Source organism: Excalfactoria chinensis, chromosome 19 (genome assembly GCF_039878825.1).
Source record: "Excalfactoria chinensis isolate bCotChi1 chromosome 19, bCotChi1.hap2, whole genome shotgun sequence".
Taxonomy (NCBI): domain Eukaryota; kingdom Metazoa; phylum Chordata; class Aves; order Galliformes; family Phasianidae; genus Excalfactoria; species Excalfactoria chinensis.
This window is the reverse complement of record NC_092843.1, coordinates 7705591-7726075: the sequence shown is the minus strand read 5'-3', so window position 1 is coordinate 7726075 and position 20485 is coordinate 7705591. Positions and strand designations below refer to the sequence as shown.

The following is a 20485-nucleotide window of genomic DNA, read 5'->3' as shown; positions in this document are numbered from 1 at the left end:
GTGCCCACATCGGGCCGGCTCCAGGGCAGCACAGCTGGGCAGTGTCTGTGCCATCAGCAGATGCAGAGCTTGGCCGTGTGTCCCACGGGGCAGCCTGCCCTGGTGTCCCCATGCTGCACTGGGGCTGTGCTGTCCCCAGCCTGAGCAGCCCTGCCCTGCACATCCTGGTTCTGTGTGTTTCCCAACCCACACAGGAGTCATCTCTGCTGGGCAGTAAGAAGCGTTTCTGCCCTTGGGATGGGGTGTGTTTGTTTACGAGGCTCAGAAATTATTTTCCTACTGGTGACTCTTTCTTCCCCTTTAAATCCAAGCTAAAACTTATTTGCAGCTCAGTACCATTCCCTTTATATCCTCATGTGCTGTGAAAATCATAAATTAAGCCAGTCTTTCAGGGAGCAGCAGTAGGCTGTTTTGTGGTTGCAAAAGCTAATTACTGGGTTATTGTTTCTAACGGTGCTAATCCAAACTTCATTTTCCTGTTAATTGTCCGTCGAGCCAGGCTAGATTGTTTTCATCATTCTGAATATTTGCAGCGAGAGCAGCTGTGAGGTGTAACCAATGCCTTCATGGCACTGTGAGTGGTGGTGAACCCAAAGGGTGTGCTGGGAAATGGGATGGTACACCTCTGCCATGCTGCAGTTTGGCCAGAGAAATTAGATAGGCCTGCTCCTGTGTAATGACTGTGATTAGCAGTGCACCAAGGAGTCGGCAGCTTTGGCTGCATTTGGGCCCTGTGCACCTCCTCTAGGCAGTCATGGCATGTTGCTGCTGCAGGGCCTGCTGTATTCCCTGACAGGTTTTCTCTTCCTTCTCTCTTTACCTTAATACTAAGGCCCCCAGTGAGTGCTGTGGTGCTTTCCATCGCACAGTGTGTTGCTGTGGGGCTTTCCTGCGTTGCCCCATCCCTCCCAGCCCTTCCCCACAGCTGTTTTAAGGACCGCGGTGCTTGTTGGCAGGAATGTGGCAAAGGAGAGCTCAAGAGGAATTTCAGTCCAGCCTTCCCTGGGTTCGGGCAGTTTGCTTGTTAGAAGTGCTCCTTCTGACGGCGCTGGCAGAATCTGAGCGCTGTAGCACTGGGGCGTGTTGCAAGCAAGCAACGTAAATATGATCTGCATGAGATTTGCAGCAGAAAGGGGAGGAGTAGGTGGTTTTGTTTAAAATACTGCCATTACAGTCAGTTAACCTTCATGTTACCTAAATGAAAATTGTATAAACCTGAAATTTTCGCTGATCAGGTTGCCTAGAAACAGGCGGTCGGTTTTCATAAGACAATGAACACACAGCCACTGATAAGGCTATTAGGAATGGAGATGTTCAGCCATGTTATCCAGCAGCCCCGGGCCCATCTGCTGCCATCGCTGCTCACCCACTGCTGCCAGAGGGGTTGGGGACACAGGGTGGCCACAGCCTGTCCCCAAGGAAGAGTGAAGTGGCACCCATAGGTGCCCAGCACGCTGCAAGCCATTCCCTGCAGTGGGCTGGCACTGGGAGTGCTATAGGGGATCGGGAGGAGCGAGCAGAGGTGATTGCTGTGGCATGGAGCGACTTGGAGGTGGTTGGGAGTAACTTGAAGTGAAAGAATGCAGATCATTTATTAATGGGGTTTACAGAAATGTTTCTGCTGGGCAGGAATATTGATTCCTTATTCCTGTTTTAAAAGGAGCTTTTTGTAATGATCACCGAGAGCCGTTCTGTGCTATCGATTGTCATAGAGCTGTGCGGTGCTGAGGCCTTTCCTCCATCCATTCCACACCTGCAAAGTGTCACTGAAAGGAAACACAGCGCGGGTTTTCCTTCCAGGACGGCAACAACTTCTTCAGTCAGCGTTTCTGTTGTCCTCACGGCGCTGGCTGTGCTGGAAGGAGCACATGTGTGCTCTTCTAAATCCGTTCTTACTGTTGGGAAAGTTCATCTTCGAGGGGGAGGCGGTGGGGGCAGGAAAAGGCTAAAAATAAATCTTCCCCCCCCCCCTTAAGTAGATCAGTTCTGCATTTGACATTTACATGGAATTCATTTGCATCTCATTTGTACATGTTTCTGCTCAATAGGTAGAATGTAAGAAAGCACAACCTAAAGAAGTGATGTTTCCACCAGGGACGAGAGGAAGGGCGCGCGGATTGCCGTACACCATGGACGCTTTTATGCTGGGGATGGGAATGCTGGGTAAGTGTGTCTCCAAGAGGCTGCCAGGGCTCCCCCCATTCCTCAGCACCTGTGTGGGTGCGAGCCTCAAACTTCAGCAGGGCTGGGGTGGGGGCGAATAATCCTGTCGGTGGGAAATGATTAACTCCCCCCCCCCCCCCTTCCTGGAATATAACAATTTGCATTTAAATGGATGTTTTAAATAGGCTGTTTTACTCTTCCTCGCAAAAATAGAATGATGAAAGATGCAGTGTGTTCATTCTGACTAAAAATGATCTCTTCCCCCTTTTTTAGAGGAATTGAGTCACACATTATTCCCCCTCTTTTAAAGGTACCTTTGACAGTTTGGCATAGATAATTGAAAATCTTGCTGGCTCTTAAATGGCGTGCAAGGTGGAGAAAGCAGGGGGACGCGTAACAGCGTAGGTCACAACAATAATTACGAGTTTCAAGGAGATGGAATGGTGTTTTAGTCCAGAGTATTGTGTCCAGAAAATACTAATTAAATGGGATAAATGATATTTAATGGCAAAATTCTATTTGTGCACGGGGTCTATTTAGTTATAATTGGTTCTCATTTGTTTCTGCCTGGATGGTTCTTCTTTCTGTATAGTCTGACAACCCCTTGATATTCCGTCCTCAGATTTGCTAAGCCAGAATGCCGCTAATCCATTGCCAGTGTCCTTTTGTAAAACCCACACATTGCCAGCCCTCTGCTCCCTTTCTGTTGCTGCACCTTCCCTTGTCACACACTGAGGCCTTAAGTCACAAGGGGAGCAGCTGCCGGTGTCCTTGGGCAGAAGTGTCCCGTCTCAGCCCACAGTCCCTCTCCATGGCCCTCCATGGGTGCTCTCTGGCTTCTGCCTGGGGTGGCAGAGCTGCTGGGGAAGGGCAGGAGGAGGGTGCTCACCCATCCCCTCCAGCACCGTTCTGCTGAAGGCACCCAGCAGCCGGAGCAGGGCCTATCCACTGAGCTGCTGTCAGGGCAGAGGGTTTGGTTCCTGTGACAACTGGGCTGTTCTGCAGAGATGTCTGACCTCAGGCACTGCTTGATTGGATGGGGAGGAATTTCCCTGCCGTGTTTGTGTTACCTCTGAATTTAATGGCACTTCTCTGTGTGGCCAGAATGATCCATTGCTGGCGTGTGTAATTCAGTCATTTCTACCCAACATCTGTTTTTCTGTCCCCATGCTCCGCTGCCACCATGCCCCAAGGTGTCTGGAGATTGCGTTCTGTGGTTAAAACATTTATCTTATTCAAGTCAGTCTCTTCTGTGTGGTGCTGCTGGTGTCCGGGACGCATGGGTGGCTGCTCCTTGCTGGGCTGGCACAACCTGATGGGGGGACCGGGGCAGTGGTCACTCTACCAGGTGAGGGGGAGATGCTGGGAGGAGTTCTGCAGCTGGGCTCCGTGTCAGGACCTGAACAGAAAGCTCAGCCCTGGGGTGCGGTGGGAGCAGTGGCTGCCTCCTGGGGAAGAAGATGGCTTCAGGCTTGAGGAAGCCACAGAGGAGTTCTCAGCGTGTGGATCATCTTCTGTGGAGAACTTTCATCCAGGTTGTGTATTGTGGTCACCTGCTGCACGGGGATGGCCAGCCAACACTCTTCGCAAGGCAGCCCTCGGTGTGCTGATTAGATTTCAAGCCAGAGTGGCTTGCTCAGAATTAGTGATTGATTTATGTTGAAGACCAGATGCTTCATTATCTGCTCACGCTGTTGTCTTTTATCTTCTGCTTGCTGCCGTGCACCATGTTAACTAAAGACATGCAGAGCTGCAGCCTGTGATGGAGGTGGCCATTCTGAGCCCCAGGGCTCACTTTGAGGATGGGAGGGGACACCTGATGGGGAGCCCCATCCCAGCGTGGGGAGGGCATAATTAACCCATCACACAGCGGAGCACCTGGCACAGTGGGCTGCCAGGACAGTGTGAAGCAGCGGAGTGCTTTGCTAAGATCCTACAAGGCTGGAGACAGACTTACTCCCCACCTTACTTCAGTTGTTTGACTGGGCTGAGGCAGAGTGGATGGGAGCTGCTCTTAGAACGCTGTTGTACCTGCTTTCAGGAGCCCTTGTCCAAGGTCACCTTCTCCAGATGCCGTTCGCAGGCAGAGCAGGAAATCAGAGGAGCGAGCGCACGAGACAACCCAAAGGAAAGAGTGGAGAGTGACTCCCTCCAAAGCTATTAAGGAAGTTGGTCTTTTTCATTAATCATAGCCTCCCTGAGGAGCCTGCAGCAGCCGGGGTCTAAAGGTGCACCAGGCAGCCGCTTCTGTGATGATTTGGTTGATTGGAACAAAATTAAAGTGTTCTTCTGAAAGGATTTTTTGACTGTGAGAGTGCAGGCAGGCTGAGCCTTCTGCCAGGACTGCTCCTGGGCTGTCTCAGTCGCTGTCTGCTGATGGGAAGCACACGTCCTCAGGGGAGGCCGGGAACATTAATTAGCCACTCTGCATAAAGAGCAGGCTGGAGCAGGTTCAGTTCCGTGATCTCCTCTCCCTGCCTGCCCACCCGGCCACAGCATGGCAGCTCATATGCCACGGTGAGCAGCGCTGTGCCCCTTGGTGGGCAGCACACGTGTGGCCGCCTGGACTAGAGCTAGTGGGGCCTGAAAGCTCACACTGCACCCAGGAGCTGCTGCCTGTCTGCTGGTCCTGGTGCAGACTCACCCCCCCCGGGGCCACAAAGGTGCTGCTGAGTTACTCTTTGCCTTCTGCTCTCAGAGGAAAACAAAAAACACAAGAAAAGTAAAGAGGGAAAAAGAAGAGAGCAGGTGGGCTCCATTTCTCCTCCCTCCCCCTGGCAGCAGCTCTGTGTCTGGGGTGAAGTGCTGCCACATGCTTCTGATGGGACACCAGGCACTGAGGGTGATTGCTGAACTGCATTATTTGAGCTGGGGTCCACAGCATCAGCTTGGTTTGGTAATGGGTACCCGGGGCTTGCTGGTGTTTAATATGAAAGTAACCCCTCCAGAGATAAGAGTGCAGCCCATAAGGTCTGTACTCTGAGACTGCTTATATCATTGCACCAGGCAGACCGGGGCTCTGCATTACTGCACACGTTCAGGTGAGGTAGGCTGAACTCATGCATAAAAGAAGCTTGTGCCCTTCAAAGAAAGTCATTCCTTTTTTCCATCAGACTGTCTGATGGAGCAGCAGCTGCCTGTGAGCAGACTGGGGAAGGGAGCCCTGTATTGGACACAAGCTTCCTGCAGGACCTCTGGAGCTGCCGGCCTTCTGCTGCCCTTGCTCTGGGACAGATCTGCTTTTTGGGACTATGGGAGCAACTCTCACGTGGGGAGATGATAACTTTCTTGCACTGACTGAGTTCTTGAATTAAGTGTGAAAGTAGAAATCTCCAGGCTCCAAAGCGCTCACTCTGTGCATCCATGCGTTAGCTGTGAGGTTTGTCCATCCCGGATCACAACATCTAAACATGGCAGACTTCTGTGTATCGGTTCAGCAGTTGTGGACACTTCTCCTGCAGAGCTGCTTCCCCCCAGGAGCTGTGTGGGGGCTGCACAGAGCCGAGGCCCTGGCTTGGTGTCCCACAGCCCCGGTGACCGCATGCCAGGAGCTCAGCATCCAGGGCCACTGATTCCTGTGGGCCCAATGGAGGGCAGGGCACTCTGCTCCATTTCCTCTTCTGTGATGTGTCTGTAGTGACTGGCCTTTATTGGGCTTTAATACTAGTGGTGTTGTGGAGCCCTCACATAAACTGTAAGTGAAAAGGTCAACACTGATCTGTTTGCAGCTATTCTTGTACTGGAAGCTTTCCTCCAGGAGACCTTCCCCCTGCCAGGACACCAACAGCACGCTGTGGCAGCGGTGGTGCTGGGTGTTCCTTCCAGCAAGAGCATCAACTTGACCACTGGTGGTCAGCACAGTGCCCGCAGCCATTGCTGTCACCTTGCATAGGGCAGCTGGTGTGCTCAGCCCACCACCTCTGGAGTGGCACTGTGGGGTCAAGGAGTTGGGCCTGGTCAGCGTGCTTTGGGGTCTTGGTGGGAGCAGACCCCAGGGTCTTGCTTGAGAGGAGGCAACCTGGGCAAACCTTGGATTCTTGGGTAGCAACGAGGGATAATAAGAGAGTTGGGTCATTCACTAGGAGTACTGAGGCAAATAAACTGTTCACTGCCCAGCACAGGATGACTATGGCATCTAATAGAAGTGGTGGATAGGTCAGCATGGCTGTGATTTGGCTTGATGAAGCAGCCACATGGGCCTGGTGCTAATGCGCTATTGATATTCAGCCAGCCCACTTCCCCTGCACGGATCGGGCTTCGACTCGTTAGAGCAGAGCGGGGCACTGCAGCAGTAAATGAAGAGGAAAATTGAAGTAATGTTGTATTGTAAATTTATGATTCCATCTGTCTGACCGAGAGAGCACTGAGCACCACGGATACAGCTGAGACCCCCCCTGGGCAGCCTCAGAGGGAGAGCAGTGCTGTGGCAGGGCAGTTGCGGAGCTCACGGTGCTCGTAGTGGTGTTACTCACCTGGTGAACAATCCGTTTGTCAGTACGGTGGTAGTGGGGGTTTTTTGGGAAGGGGCAACAAGTTTTGTAAAGTGTAACTCTGAAAGATCTGATTTAGTGACAGAAGTGATTAATTTCTAAGGGAATCCAGCTGCTGAGCTGTGAACCAAATACTCAGCTGAGCAGAGAGGATGTACCTTGGAAAGCCAGAGTGCTGTCCTGCAGCCGCGGGCTGCTTTCCCCTGGCACTGCCTAATCCCCTCATCAGAATTCATCCAAGCACTTTTATCTTCCAGTTTTAGGTGATGATTAATAGTACGTTATATGTATGTATAAATCGAATCAGAGGGACTTACCCTGGCAGAAGAATTGCTGTGAGATGTGGTACGCACAAGGGGAAGCGGCCACGGGGATGCCAGGCCTCCTGCACTGCCCTTACTGCAGGATGCCTTTGGCTTGGAATGGAGCAACACCAAACGTCTGCAGGTGGTCCTCGGTCCAGAGGGGCCTTTCCTGAAGGCTGGAGGAGCCTCAGTAGACCAATTGATGCTGGTGGACGCAGGGAACGTGTAGTGCTTAGTGTGCTGGAATTGCAAAAGAGAATCACTGTTGGTAAGCGCTGAGCAGGGGATGCTGAGGATGAGCAGCGAGGCGGCCATTTCAGACCCTTCTTGCAGCAGGGGGCTGCGGGTGCAGGGCAGTCCTGTCCTGCTCGGCACAGTGCCTGAAGCGAGGCCACTGCCGTGCCACGGCCCTGCCCATGGCTGCATCCTTTGTGCTCTTGCTCTGGTATTTTTATTAGCAAAATGGCCTCTAATGGTATTTTTCTGATAATATGACTTCAAAAGCTGCCTGAGGTTGGGCGTGTGGGTCTGGGCAATCCCTTTAGGAAGCAGTTCTCATCTCTGGGTTTTACTTTCCTGAAAAATTAAAGGCCTTTGACTCCAGCTCGTTGCCGTGGCTCCTCCAACTCTTTGATGTGTTAACTGTTGTCCTTCACACTCCTGGGATAAAGAATTACTACTACCTTAATCTCCAACTGTCAATAGCTCTGAAGCAAAGTACATTCATTGTAAGCTCTCCAAATGTCAGGGCAAACCTGTGTTATGTGTTTAGCCTTAGCATTTGGCATTTACTCTTTCAGCTAACAAGTATGCACAGTCCTTGGGCTTCAGGCCCCAAAGTGCATGTTAATTACGGGAGTGACAGCGCTCGTGCGAGGAAGGTGATCAGCAGCCCTCCCTCTCTGGATGGTTCTATTCCAGATGATAATGAAACCTTTCCTGCATTTTGCATGAGCAGAATAAATCTCATTTCTGCATATTCCCTGTAAAATCGAGTTTTGCCCATGCTCAGTGTTACTTTGTATTACGTGTATAATCAAAAAGCCTTTATTAATCTTAAAACATTTTCTCTCTCTTTTTACTCGTTTATTTATTCTTGTGTTTCTGTGATCAAGGTTACCCCAATTTTGTCGCGACTTACGGCCGAGGATATCCTGGATTTGCCCCAAGTTACAGCTATCAGTTTCCAGGTATGTACATTTCACTGGCAGATTCACTTCTTTTTCCCTTCTTTCCTTCTTTAGTTTTTTCCTTTCTTTCTTTCTTTTTTGTTTTTTTTTTTTGTTCTTTTCCAATCCGTGGCTGCAGGTTGAGGCAGGCAAGTCTGCAGGGAGCATCTCACATAACGTTGTTTTTCGTGATTAAGATATATCCGTACTGATACATCTACTTAATACATCTTTATTAACGTGTAAATTGGTACTGGTTATTTGAAAACAAAATTTAAGTTAAAATGCAAAGTGACAGAACTGATTTCAGAGCTGTTAGCTCCCTCCGATGGGTTCTTCCGTCTGTATTCCTCAGCCCTGTGCCTGGGCACACACACGTGGGCACACACACAGCCTTGCACACGCGCCTGCTGCGATACATTCGCATCCAGCAGGAGGGCAGCTCTGCACTCCAATGTTGCTGTCTCCTCCAGTGCCCGCTGTGTCCTTCCCAGCATCCTGTGCTGTGCTCACTCCCCTCTCCAGGCTCCAGCTGTGTGCTGTGCTCCAGGTCTGCGGGTGCTGCTGGCAGGGCCGAGAGCCCTTTTTCCTTCACCTTAGTGCTCCTCAGGGACATCAGCTAGGCTGAGCTGTGGCTGCTGTGGTCAGTGCTGTGTGCTGAGTTACAGCCGTTGTGTCGGTGCCTGCTAGGAGCTAACCTCCCTGGATGCTGCAGCAGATTAAATTCTCAAGCGCTCCTCAGGTTGGTCCTGGGTGGGACAGAGGACAAGGAGCGGGGCTTGGCTGTGCGTTGGGCACACAGGGTGCAGCTATGGCTGTGGCATCAGTCGGATGGAATGTTGCACAGAATGGATATGTGTTATATCCATAGGATGAATGACGTCCTTACACTGCAGAGCTGGTGTCTGCAGGATGAGTAGCATCAAGGGAAGCTGGTGTTAGATTTTTTTCTCTATTGGTAGGCTTTGCAGATGCAGCAGCTCTGAGTTACTCTCACCTGCCCATTCCCCACCTGTGCTGCCGCCCTTTGCACGGCAGTGAACAGAGCATGCTGCTGGGATGGGTGGCAGTGCTGGTGCCCTGTGTGCCCCACAGCAGCAGGACAGACTCATGGGGTTTCTGTGGTGACTGACTGTGCGAGAGCAGAGTTGAGAGACAGCCTCAATAGGTTACATGGTAAAAGACAGTGCAGCTCAGGTTGCTTTAATTATAAACATAACTGAAATGAGTGTGTCTGGCTGTTGAACATGGAGGTGTGTTGGGCTTCAGCCGTCCTGACATACACCGTCCTGAAGGTTTGGGTTTTTCCTAGCAGATTTTCCCATGATTTGCTGGTTATGTTCAGTCTCTTGCAGAGATTGTGGCACGGGAGAGAATCAAAAGGAAACGTTACCTCCAGGAAGCGCTGCACTCAGCTGCCAGCCTGGCTGTACCGCCTGCACCAGGGGCAGCTCAAAAACAGGGAAGGATGGGGAGGGGAGGCAGGCAGCTCCTGGCCAGGGCTGGCCCTGGGAGCACTGCTGCTCATGGCAGTGCAGGGACTGCTGCTGTGCTGGGGGGTCGGGTGTTGTGCGCTGCATGGAGCCGGGAGAGCGCCTGGGGCAGTGAGTGCTGCGGTGTTGGGGATGGGGGGTTACGGGGCATTAGGAGAGGACATGGGGTATTAGGAGGGGACATGGGGTGTTAGGAGGGGACATGGGGTGTTAGGAGGGGACATGGGGTGTTGGGTGAACATGGGCAGCCCGCTCGGAGGCTCTGACACCTGCTCTGCCTGCTGGGCCACGCAGTGCGGCACACACAGGCACTTGGGTGACTGTTCTAGCTTCTCCCATCGTTTTTTTCCTCTAGGCCTTTATAACTCAGCACGTAGCCTCTTTTTATGTATTTATTTTTTTACAATCACTCTCTTTCTGTCTCTTTTTTTTTTTTTTTTTTTAAATTTCTGGGACTTATCTTTTCAGTTTAATCTATTAATTTCTGTTCTTATTTCACTTTGCAGACTATTTGCCGATTTCACAAGACATAATTTTTATCAACTAGTTCTTAAAGATGCATAACAAATTAATCGGGGTTTACTACAGTGCTAATGAGAGAGAGAGAGAGAGACAGACAAAGCCTGGGTGGTCCATGTTAATATCAATGTCCACTGAGAAATTGCTGCTCTTGCTGGCTGGTTTGATTGAATGGACTTTTTACTTGGTTTTTATTTTTTTAAAGGCTCCATATCCTCACTGCTTTGAGTTTGCTTTTTGATTATCTTTTTTTTTTTTTAATTTTTTGTTATTTTTTCCCTCTGCTTTGTTATGAGTTTTTAATGCCCACTTGGAATGTAACTCACAGGGATGGGGAGAGGGGCATTACCAAGGCATGACTTCTCACAAACTTCTTAGGCATAATTCTGTCCAGGGAGCAAAAATGATGGCTGGGCCTCACAACCGGCCCCAGAAAGATGCTGGCTCATTGTGCAGCAGCACAAATCATAGCTGGAGCGGAGTGAGGCCGCTGTCTCATCTTGCTGGGATTGCAATGAATCGGGGTTGAATTAACCCCAGTGGGTGCTTCTCTGCAGCACCCGCCCATGTCCCATGCTGTGGCTGTGCTCAGGACTGCTCTGCTTGGGGCAGCTGCTGCTGCGGGGTTGGGGTCGGCGGCCTCTGCATGGCCACTGCTGAACCACGCTGTCCCACCCCACCCGATGCCACCCCCCAGTGCCACCCCCTTCCCTCCCACCTCCTGCAGCAGGCGATGCTTCCACCTCCTCCTGCAGTCGCTTTTACTTGCAGACTTTGCAAATGGCTTAAATTTGGGCAGGAGGGGCTTTCACTGTGCTGCCTTCAGCTGCGCTGCACCTCTCAATCTCCATCCGAATGCCTGAATTACGAATCTGTGATCTGCTGCTGTCCATTGACTCTGCTTTAACAAGACCAGATTCTGCTGGTTTGGGTAGCAAACACACATGGTATCTTTTTATAAGCCTTTCTACCCACCTTGTAAGTTTGTGAGAAGTAAATTGCATGCTTACAGTAGAACTGTAATGCATTTTAATGTTTGTTAATCCACTTGTTTAAAATGTTGGTGTCAAAGGCTCTGCGATACACGGCTGTGCTGTTCATTTCATTAAAGATGCTTGATGTAACGATTGGTTAGTTTCCTGTTTACTTTCCTGCAGGCAATGGCTTTTTTAATCTGTATGGCTTCTTATTATTTTCTTTGGGGTTTTTTCTTTTTTGGTTGGTTTTTTTTTTGCTATGAATTGCTTTGCTTTTGTGACCTTGTCTTAGTGTGCATGAATTGCAAACATTTCGGCTATTGTGAATTTCCTCATTTTTTGTAAATAGTCCATCTGTGCTTTTCTTTTCTTTTCTATTTTTTTCTTACTTTTTTTTTTCTTTTTTTTTTTTTTTAATGACTTTTTTCCTGTAAGTAACCGAGGTAGAAAAACAAGAATAATAAATGGTTTACAACGGATGTGCTGTGTTGCTGCTCTCTTAGCTTGCAGATTTAATGTTTTGGTTTGGATGCACCAAATAACCAGTACCAATGACAGCTTAATAAAAGAATGACACCACCACCACTCCCAGCACGTGAGCCACTGTTGGAAGAGCCTGCAGACGAATGGTTACGTATGAGGTGTGTTGACAGCAAAACTAAAACCAAAGCAGTGACACTCCTAGCTGGGGGGAGAGCGGTGTCTGCCCTTAAAGTTGCAGCGTTCCCAGCAGTGACCCAGGTGGGTTTGAGCACCAAACCGTAGGTGTGATGAAAACCCGTGCTGCAAACCCTCCAGCACTGGTGAGCAGGAGTCCCTTTCTGCTGTTTGGAAATGGAAGGGACGATGGGGGGACTTTGTTGCTTTAGGGCAGTGTCGTGGCAGAAGGTCCCACACTGGGATGGCAGCGCTGGCCCCGAGCAGTGGACCAGTGCTGCAGAATGCAGAGCTGCCATTGCTGTGGGTGTCACTGTGACCCTTTCTGCTGTCGCTACCTGGGTGCTGGGGGATGTCAGAGTAGCTTAGAAGCCTTCAGCTCAAGAATTTGAATTTCTTTTTAATTAAGGGTTTGTTTGCTTGTGTGCCTGTTAATTCTTATTAAAGCCTTTGCGTGTGGGAAGAGGTGGGAGATCCAGATATTATCACAAACTTTCCTGAGCTCCTAGAAGCACGCTTGCTCATTAACACTGCATAGTCTGCAAAGCCCGGAGCCTGGTTCTGGGTTGTGCTCCTGCTGGAAACACACAGTGTGAGGGAGCTGAATCTGAACGGGGACTTTTCATTATTGTGGGAATATTAAAACCAAACCAACTTTCTGCTAATATGCTGGGTTTAATTTAGCAACTGATAGCAGTTATGCACTGCTCACTTGTCAGCAATTGACTCTGAGTAGGATGGTGTCCTTCCCTGAAAGTTATTTGTGATGCTCACCTGGTAGGTATGGTAGATGCTTTCTGGGTCAAGAAAAGGAGCTGGTACCTGAGGCAAAGGTAATAATTATGGTAATGACATGCTTAAGGTTTCTTTTGGATTGTGTTTGAAAGATAGGGCAACTTCCTTCCCTCTTTCTGGTGCTTAGGATGTTTAGCTGTGCTACAAAGCTGTGAGCTGGCTTTGCTCCTGCAGGTCTCTTGGTTCCCCACTCCTTTGTAAGTAATCTAAGAGAAATGCAGTGGGACTGGGAGGAAACGACTGCCCATAGCTTCACCTGGTGCAGTGCTGGGTACGGCTGGGCTGGGAGCGGGGTGATGGCTCAGCAGAGATGCAGAGCAGCTGCTCTCCAGGAACTGAGCTGTGGTTCTGCACTGGCTGAGCTCCATCTCCCAGCACAGCACACGTGGTGCTGTGGGGATCCCAAGCTCCCTTCCCTGTGCCTCAGGACCCAGCTCTCTGCTCAGGTGATAGGGAAGTTCTGAAAGCAGAGATACTGCCTGCATGTGCTTTCCTTGCCAGCAAGGAGTGATGAACTTAGTACTAAAGGAGTCTGCTCTCTAACGCACTCTTGTAAAGCGCTGTTACACAAGTTCTAGACTTGTGTAACATTTAATAATGGGAGCGTGTTTGTCTAGACATGATAATTCAGTGATCAAACTTAACGTTAAGAAAGACAGAAGTTACTGACAGCTGCAGAATAGGAGGGGATGCAATATACACTTGGGGTTGTCTGTTCAGTTAGTGAAGCCTTGCAACAGTGAGAGATGCTGAATGAAGCTGGAACTGCTCTTACTCCTTTGTCTAACCTTTTCTTAACAGCTTAAAGTCTGCTGCCATCGCCCCTGTGCTGCGTGCTTTTGTTCACCAAAAAAACACATTTCTGCATCTGCGTGGCATCAAATGGTTCACAGAGTATGTTTGAAATCTGCTGGAATCACCTTAATTATCACTCTTCAGAACTCTCAGTTCTGTCTCCATCAATGAAAACAAAGGCCACGGACTTGACCTGGTCTGAAAATTAAGAGTTTGGGTTTCATGGCGGAGGACAAGCTGGGGAGTTCTTGGTGCAGCTGCATGGCAGCAGTGAGGAGCAGCTGAAAGAGCAGCTGACAAACAGAAATGAATGTAGCAAAACTCATGCATTCCCAGCCAGAAGGTACTGCTTCAAGTTGTACTGAGATGATAAGAGTTTTGTTTCAATTAAGTAAAAAATGCTGCCTAGAGCTGTTGTCTGAGCCCAAGCAGAGCTTTGGTAGCTTTGTCTTTTAGGTATCTTTGGTTTATCAGTTGTATTTTTTTGTGTTGCACAGAAGTGCTCTGTAGAAATTTGCACCTCCTGTGTCCTCTGCCCTTTCAAATAATATCCTGGTGTTGAGTTGGAGGGGAGGCCTTCAGGAGGATCCACTGATTCCGGTCTGTGGTCCAGCTGCCAGCAGGGCATGAAGAGGGCTCTGTGCTGCGTGCGGCTGCTGGTAAGGCTTCCCCAAAGAGCTCATCTGAAGGACCAAAGCATGCCCTGTCCTTCCTTAGGCTTTTCCGTACCCAGTGCCTGAGCAGGAGGGGCACCCTGACTGCTGACCCTGGGAGCCTCTGCCCGTTCCCAGCTGCTCACCGACCTGTGCAAGAGCTGAGCTGTAAATATCCACTGCCATTGCCCTGGGAAAGAGGGGTCCTAAGGGGACGAGGAGGACAGGAAGGAGCAAACATCGCAACCTGCTGCTCCTGTGTGACTGCGTGGTGAGCAGCAACTGGGAAATGTAATGGGAATTATTCACAACAGCTGAGAGTTGTAACTCAGGCAGAATATGTGGGACAAAGCAGAGATCGGCCCATGGAGAGAATGATGTGATCTGGAAATGCTGTTCTGCTGTGAGGAGTTCTGTGTGCCCTGCATGGAGCATGGCAGCTCACCTGCACAGACCTGCAGGATTGAGAAAGAACTCGTAGAGATGATTTTCCATAAAGCAAGAAAACGTTTCAGTGTGAATGCTTTTTGGTGGCTTTTAGTGATGGCTCCCACACTTGTACTGAAGTGTTCAGTCACCTCCAGGTGCTCTTCCTCCCCAAAACGCTGCACTGTCAGCACTGCATCACTGCTCTGAGGGCTTCAGGCTGAGCCTCACCATCCTCTGCTCAGCCCATTTGCATAACATGAGTCCTAAGCTGCACAGCAGCAGTTCCTCCAGCCCAGAGCTGCAGGGCTGCATTGGCCACAAGGCTGTGGTGAGACATCAGGAGCAGATTTTGCTCCTGGGACCCCACACAGGGTGCAGAGCTGCCAGCCCTCTGCTGGCCTTGTCCTCTGCTTAATCATCTCCCTGCTGGAGCTACCTCCTTTCTTTGCTGTTTCTTCCAGCTCCAGCTTCCAGGCGTGGGTTCTTCTTATGTGTTTGTTCATAGCCCGGGATCTGTTTTTTAATAATACTTACCCAGATAGTTTAGATCATTCATAAAAATTTAAGCTAGCTGTTTGAACAGAATAGCTCATTTACCATACCATCGAAGCACTCAAATGAGGCTTTAAGCGAATCAGCGCCGCTTTGCTGAACTTCAAATACATGCCATGATGCTCTTCCCTCCACCCTGCCCTGTTCATTAGCAGCAGGTGACGATTCAGCACTGCTGGGCTGGGGCATGGGGAGCCTGCAGGCATTCCCCCCCACTGCCAGCATTCCTCTTCCATAGACCTTGTTTATTAGACATCGATGGTGAGCGTTAGGCTCTGGGCTTTAGAATGAGAAATGCTTTCAGTGAGGCAATCAGCTTAGTACTAAATTACTTCTAGGAAGCACTTGAGTTGAGATTCTCTTTCATGCACATCAGCTACTTTCACCTGAAGCTCATAATTCCCCGTGTTTTACCTGATAGGAAATTAGGGAGGATTACGTACCGAGCTAAAGCGTTGGGTGGTGAGAGGTGCAGTGTTTGTAGTGCACAGTTGAGGAGCAGAGTGGATGCCTTGAGAAGAATAGAGTAAGGAAGGCAGCCACTGGCCCTTGCTTTGGTTTTGGGGGTTTCCTCTTTTTGCGTTTCAGTTTTGCTGTTGTTTTTTTATAAACACTTTACTGAGAATGAGCCATTTGCCTTTGAGAACTTTCCCGCTTTTCTGCACGGTGAAATAACTGCAGAAGGGTTATTAGACTCAAAATGACACAGAGCGATAATTTGGAGACAAACAAGGCTTTGTCTCAGTGATGCATAAAGTAATTACTGGGCAAAAGTGCATCATTCTCGCTTTAAAAACCGTGGCCTGAGAGTGGTAAACAGCTGAAAAATGGGTCGTTCACTGTACATAAAGTGCGAGTGCCAAATTTGGAATTAACTATATTTGGATTTTATTGTTTTGTTGAAATTCCAGAGCAGAAATATTTGCTCATAAGAACACCCATCTGCGAGCACACATCCGGGGCGCCGAGCGTTGCGTGTCTGACGTGGAGCGTTTCCCCACCAAGTCTTGCAACGCGTCGTACATCTCAAACAGCAGACGACTGTGCCTTGAATACCAGTGGGCTGCTAATGAGGCTTCCATTATGCATGATGTGCTGAATCTGAAGTTCGCTAATTTTCTGACCTGCTGAAATAGATTTTAATAAGCTTGATGTACCACAGCATATAAAGACAAAGGGAAGCACTTAATGGGGCTGTCAGGATAACTCTGGTCGGGCCTGGGGATGCTTAAAGTGTTAGTGGAGTTGATGGGAAGCTGGGGCAGCAGACTGCATGCCCATGAGTGCTGCCCGGTGCCGTGCTGCCCAGTGCCATGCTTCTGCAGGTGGTGGGAGAGCTTTGTGGGGTCTGCAGTCAAATCCAGGAGAGTTAATTGCTCCTAAAGCACGACAGCAGGTTGTGAGTGGTCAGGTGCTATCCTGATCTTTCAGTGAGCCCAGACAGAGTTTGATTTCTTTGGGTATGCTCCTGCAACAGTGAGCAGCTGGCTCTTCATTTAGAGCTTGACATGGCAGCTGTGTTTTCTTTCTCATTTTTGTTCCTTGTAGAAATTTGGGGGGGTGGGGAGATGGAGGACTGAAAGATGAAAATTTTGGGCATAAAGGGATTGTTTTGGGATGGAGCTTTCCCTCGTGTGTGTTCACCGTTAAAGGCTGCATTTGTGTCCGGTAAATTGGACCCATGCCTGCCTGCCTCCCAAAAAAAGCAGCAGGTTCTTCTGCTTCGTGGTTGCGAGTCTGATACTTTTGAAATGAAGCCTAAAGATCCGACAAAGAGGATAAAGTGCCTAATGGAAAGAATAATGCGGGTGAGAGCCCATCTGAAATGACAGCTGTGAGCCTCACGCTGCTCTCCTGCGCTGATCAAAGCCGCTGGTAACGCTGTGTGAAAGGAGGGCATTGGTTTCCCCTCTCCTGCTCCACCTGCAGACACTTCTGCATTGGCAACTCGATGCTTTATTTCATGGGAGATCAGTGGAGCTCCCAGCACACATCCCAGGGTCCATTGTGACAGGCCAAAGGGCCAAACTACAAGAGGGGAGATTCCAGTTGGATGTAAGGAAGAAGTTCCTTGCAGTAGGAGTGGCACAGGCTGCCCAGAGAGGTGGGGCTGCTCGGTCCCTGCAGGCAGCCAGGGTCAGGAGAGGGGGCCCTGAGCACTGATGGAGCTGTGGGTGTCCCTGTGCGTTGCTGGGCAGTGGGACCTGATGGCCTTTAGAGGTCTTTTCCAACTCCAGCCGTAGAGTAGAGCTTTGGAAACAGACGTGTCCGTGCCCCATCGCATGGGGCTGCTTTGGCATTTATAGGGAAACTGTTGGTGCGGGAAGCGGAAAAATGTATCTGTGAAAAATTGAAGTCCAAACACTGGCTTTAGCTCATTCTGAGCAATAAGAGAGCATGAAATTGCTGTGAATCCTCAGGGCTTTCCTGGTCAGTGTGCAAGCCCATGGAAAACATTTATTGTAAAATACCTTCTAATTGCAGTGCCTGAAGTGGGCACTTCGGGCCTTTTGAACAGCTTTGCTATCTTGTCTTCTGTAGGCAATTATACGCAGAGGACTCACAAAGGAGGGCAGGGATCTTTTCTGCAAGACCTGGAGTCCCTCACACAAACGTGATAATGAGATCTCTCCTTCCACCCCTTCCCATTCCCCATGGAGCTTCGGAGCTGCCAGGGAGCAGCATGTGGGGAGGTGTCTGGGTACTCGTGATGGGCCAAACTCAGGCCCAGGGGAAGGGGCTGTGATTGCTGGGAATGGGAGGACATCCTCAACCCCAAGGTGCTGGTGGGACCTGGGGGAGGCTCTGCAACAGCACGGGTCCTTTGGGGGCACAGAAACCAGCACGGTGGTTCCCTCTCCCAAGGACAAAGAGCTCCATAAGAACAAGAAGTGTGTTGGCTCCATTCTTAGGCAGCACGCAGCATTCATGTGCTCAGCAGTATGATGAGTGGGAAATTTGTTTTCGGCTGAAGGAGCTGATTAATGCAGTGCCTGGCAAATGTAGTTTCAATGTGTGGGACTGATTACATTCAGCATGTTGGATTGATGTAAAGATCCTCCAGTGATGAAGCCCATCTGTGTGTGTTGGCAAGTGGGTTTTTGCCAATAAGGATCATCGGTCTCTGCTCCCATCTCCCACCTGTGCATCCCCACGCAGCCATCCCGGCCAGCGCAAGCAGCCCCCATCGCATGGAGCTTTGCAGTGCCTCTGGTGCAGAGGCTTTCATCTCACAGTCAGGAGGACAGCTTTCTTTCAGGGTGGAGGGATTAATTTTTCACACATCTGTCTGCATTGAGCTCTGGATCGCAATAATAGATGCTTTGTTGAGGCTCTTTCTGTGGAGAGCCTTCTCCACCCTTGTTATTTCATTCTCCTTTTGCATGGCAAAACTTTTTGTCCTGCATTTCAAATAGATACTGAGAGTCCCTGGCAGCTGAACAAGAGAAACAAACTTTGCAGTCCTGTTCTTTATGCTGCTTCTGGGAGATGCGTAATGATTTGAAGGGTATTAGATTGGTTTTGGCAGAGGCATTTGATTCCCTGGGAAATCTGCAGCTCCTCTGATCCCTTACGGACAGTTTACAGCCTCCAGAGCCCCCAAGTGATGGGTTTGCTGGTGGGCAGCTGGTCCCGAGCATGACATGGGGGTGCGGTGGGCGCTGCTAGGGGTGAGGTAGCAAGACATGCTCTGTGGCAGGCTGGGGGGGAGGCTGTGAGCACTGCTCTGCCCCATGTGCTCCCAGCTCAGCGTTCAGCCTGAGCATGGCTCTGCACAATGCACTTGTCCTGCAGGCATGTTCCCTGTTGGCTAATGCTAGTTTGACTCCCTAACACCAAAGTCTTTTTGCTCCAGGCTACTGCGACTCTGTTACCGTGTGCTGGGGGGAGCTGAGTGGGGTTCCCCAACAGGAATGAATTCAGCACCCTGGTGTTTGGTTATAGCATCCCCTAATGTGAACGTGCTTCCCCCTGAATCCTGCTCTTCAGAGATCATAGCAGTTCATCAGTGTAGTGAACAGATCAGGGTTTGCTGTGCTGTGCATGGGCTCTGTGCACAAGGAGCAGCTGCCCGGGATACCTCTGCATATACATTTACCTAGACTTTCTCTTTTCCCCCAACAGCCCTATTACCATATTTAAATGCAAGTACGTCTGTTTTTTAATCGATGTTTTAAGTAGCCTTAAGTGACCTTAGCTTAGCTGCTCTCTGCTCATGCCCTTGGTAGATTCCCCGTAGCTAGGATGGTAGTGCTAGCAGGCTCATAGTCAGCAGATTTCTCTGGCTCTCGTTCTCTCTACCTCTCAGCTTGCTGTTCTCTGTTGTCTCAGTTGTTTTTCTGTGGTTCTTCAGCACAGCAAAGCAGCTGTGGTCCCAAGTCCCAGAGCTGCTGAGGGCAGTGCTGAGGCAGGGGCTGGCCCAGCGGCTGTCCTGGCTGACAGCAGCAGCTCCCAGGGACCGGGAGCGCTCCGAGTGCTTTGCTGACGTGGCAGCACGGGGTATTGGGGGTTCTTGTTGATTGCCCGGACCTTGCCATTGCCCTCTTAAAATACATATTGAATGTCAAAGCCTCTGGCAGATCTTTTAATATTAATTAAGTAAAGAAACCGAATCTGAAATCTCGCTAGCAGCGTTTCATTCATCTGCAGCCCCCTGTAGCAGGGTGTGTGTCTTCAAGCTCCTTGATCTACGGCTGTTTTGCTTTCAAAAGCTTTTTTCTTTCTTTCTTTTTTAAATTACATTCCAGTTGAGTTTTTTTCTGCTTGATCCCAGCAAATCTGTGATCTTGACACCAGACCCTTCTCCCGTTTTCCATTACTGCTCTGTCTGTAGATCGGCACGTTATTATCACTTGCAAATAAGCAAGGAGCGAAACGCAGCCGTCGCTGTGCGCACGGGCCGACCCTGCCTGCTGGAGGGGACGTTGGTTGTGGGCTGCAGGTGGCCCTGCGAGGTCAGCCCCGGCACCTCACCTCCCGCAGCGCCCAGGAACCATGTGCCAGCAACTGCCCTGCGAGAGGCCCGGCAGAGACGCGCGGTGCCGCCGGCTTCTTTCTTTACCCTTCTCCTTTTCTCCACGGCCAGGTTTTCCGGCAGCGGCCTACGGACCAGTAGCAGCGGCAGCCGTGGCGGCAGCAAGAGGATCAGGTAGGGGGGCCCGTGGAAGAGCAAACCCTCAGAGTGCAGGGTCAGGTAAAAGCTCTGTCGGTATTCTGTGTGGCTGCAGCTCTCCATCATTTCTCTGATTTTCCTCACGCTTATCCTGGGGATCTGAGACCAATCGATAAAAAGCAAAAAAATTAATAAATCCCAACCCCAAACTACAAGCAGAGGCCACGGGCCTGGAGCACCTTGCAGGAGATTGGCGTCAGAACTGCCAAAGCCAGGGTAGATATTCCAATTTGCTGCTTTATTTATTCCTTTATTACGTTGGTTTCTTTGGTTTAAATTCAAGATTATGAAGGACACCAAAAAAAAAAAAAAAAA

General features: G+C 50.0%; 1 protein-coding gene across 25 annotated transcripts in view; it reads left to right on the top strand.

The window, feature by feature from the left end:
* The window catches only part of MSI2 (musashi RNA binding protein 2), a 188725-nt gene that overhangs the window by 144120 nt on the left and 24120 nt on the right, over window positions 1-20485 (top strand). For 7 of the 25 annotated variants that reach the window (XR_011905629.1, XR_011905627.1, XM_072353741.1 and 4 more), the window contains 3 exons: window positions 2049-2163; window positions 8074-8148; window positions 20084-20146. Coding sequence is in view for 17 of the 25 variants with exons in the window: in XM_072353741.1 (XP_072209842.1) it covers window positions 2049-2163; window positions 8074-8148; window positions 20084-20146 (253 nt within the window). In the remaining 8 variants the exon portion in view is untranslated. Of the gene's footprint in view, window positions 1-2048; window positions 2164-8073; window positions 8149-10126; window positions 13774-19122; window positions 19147-20083; window positions 20192-20485 lie in introns of those variants that run through there. The other 18 variants (XR_011905628.1, XR_011905632.1, XR_011905625.1 and 15 more) reach the window with 5 other exon arrangements.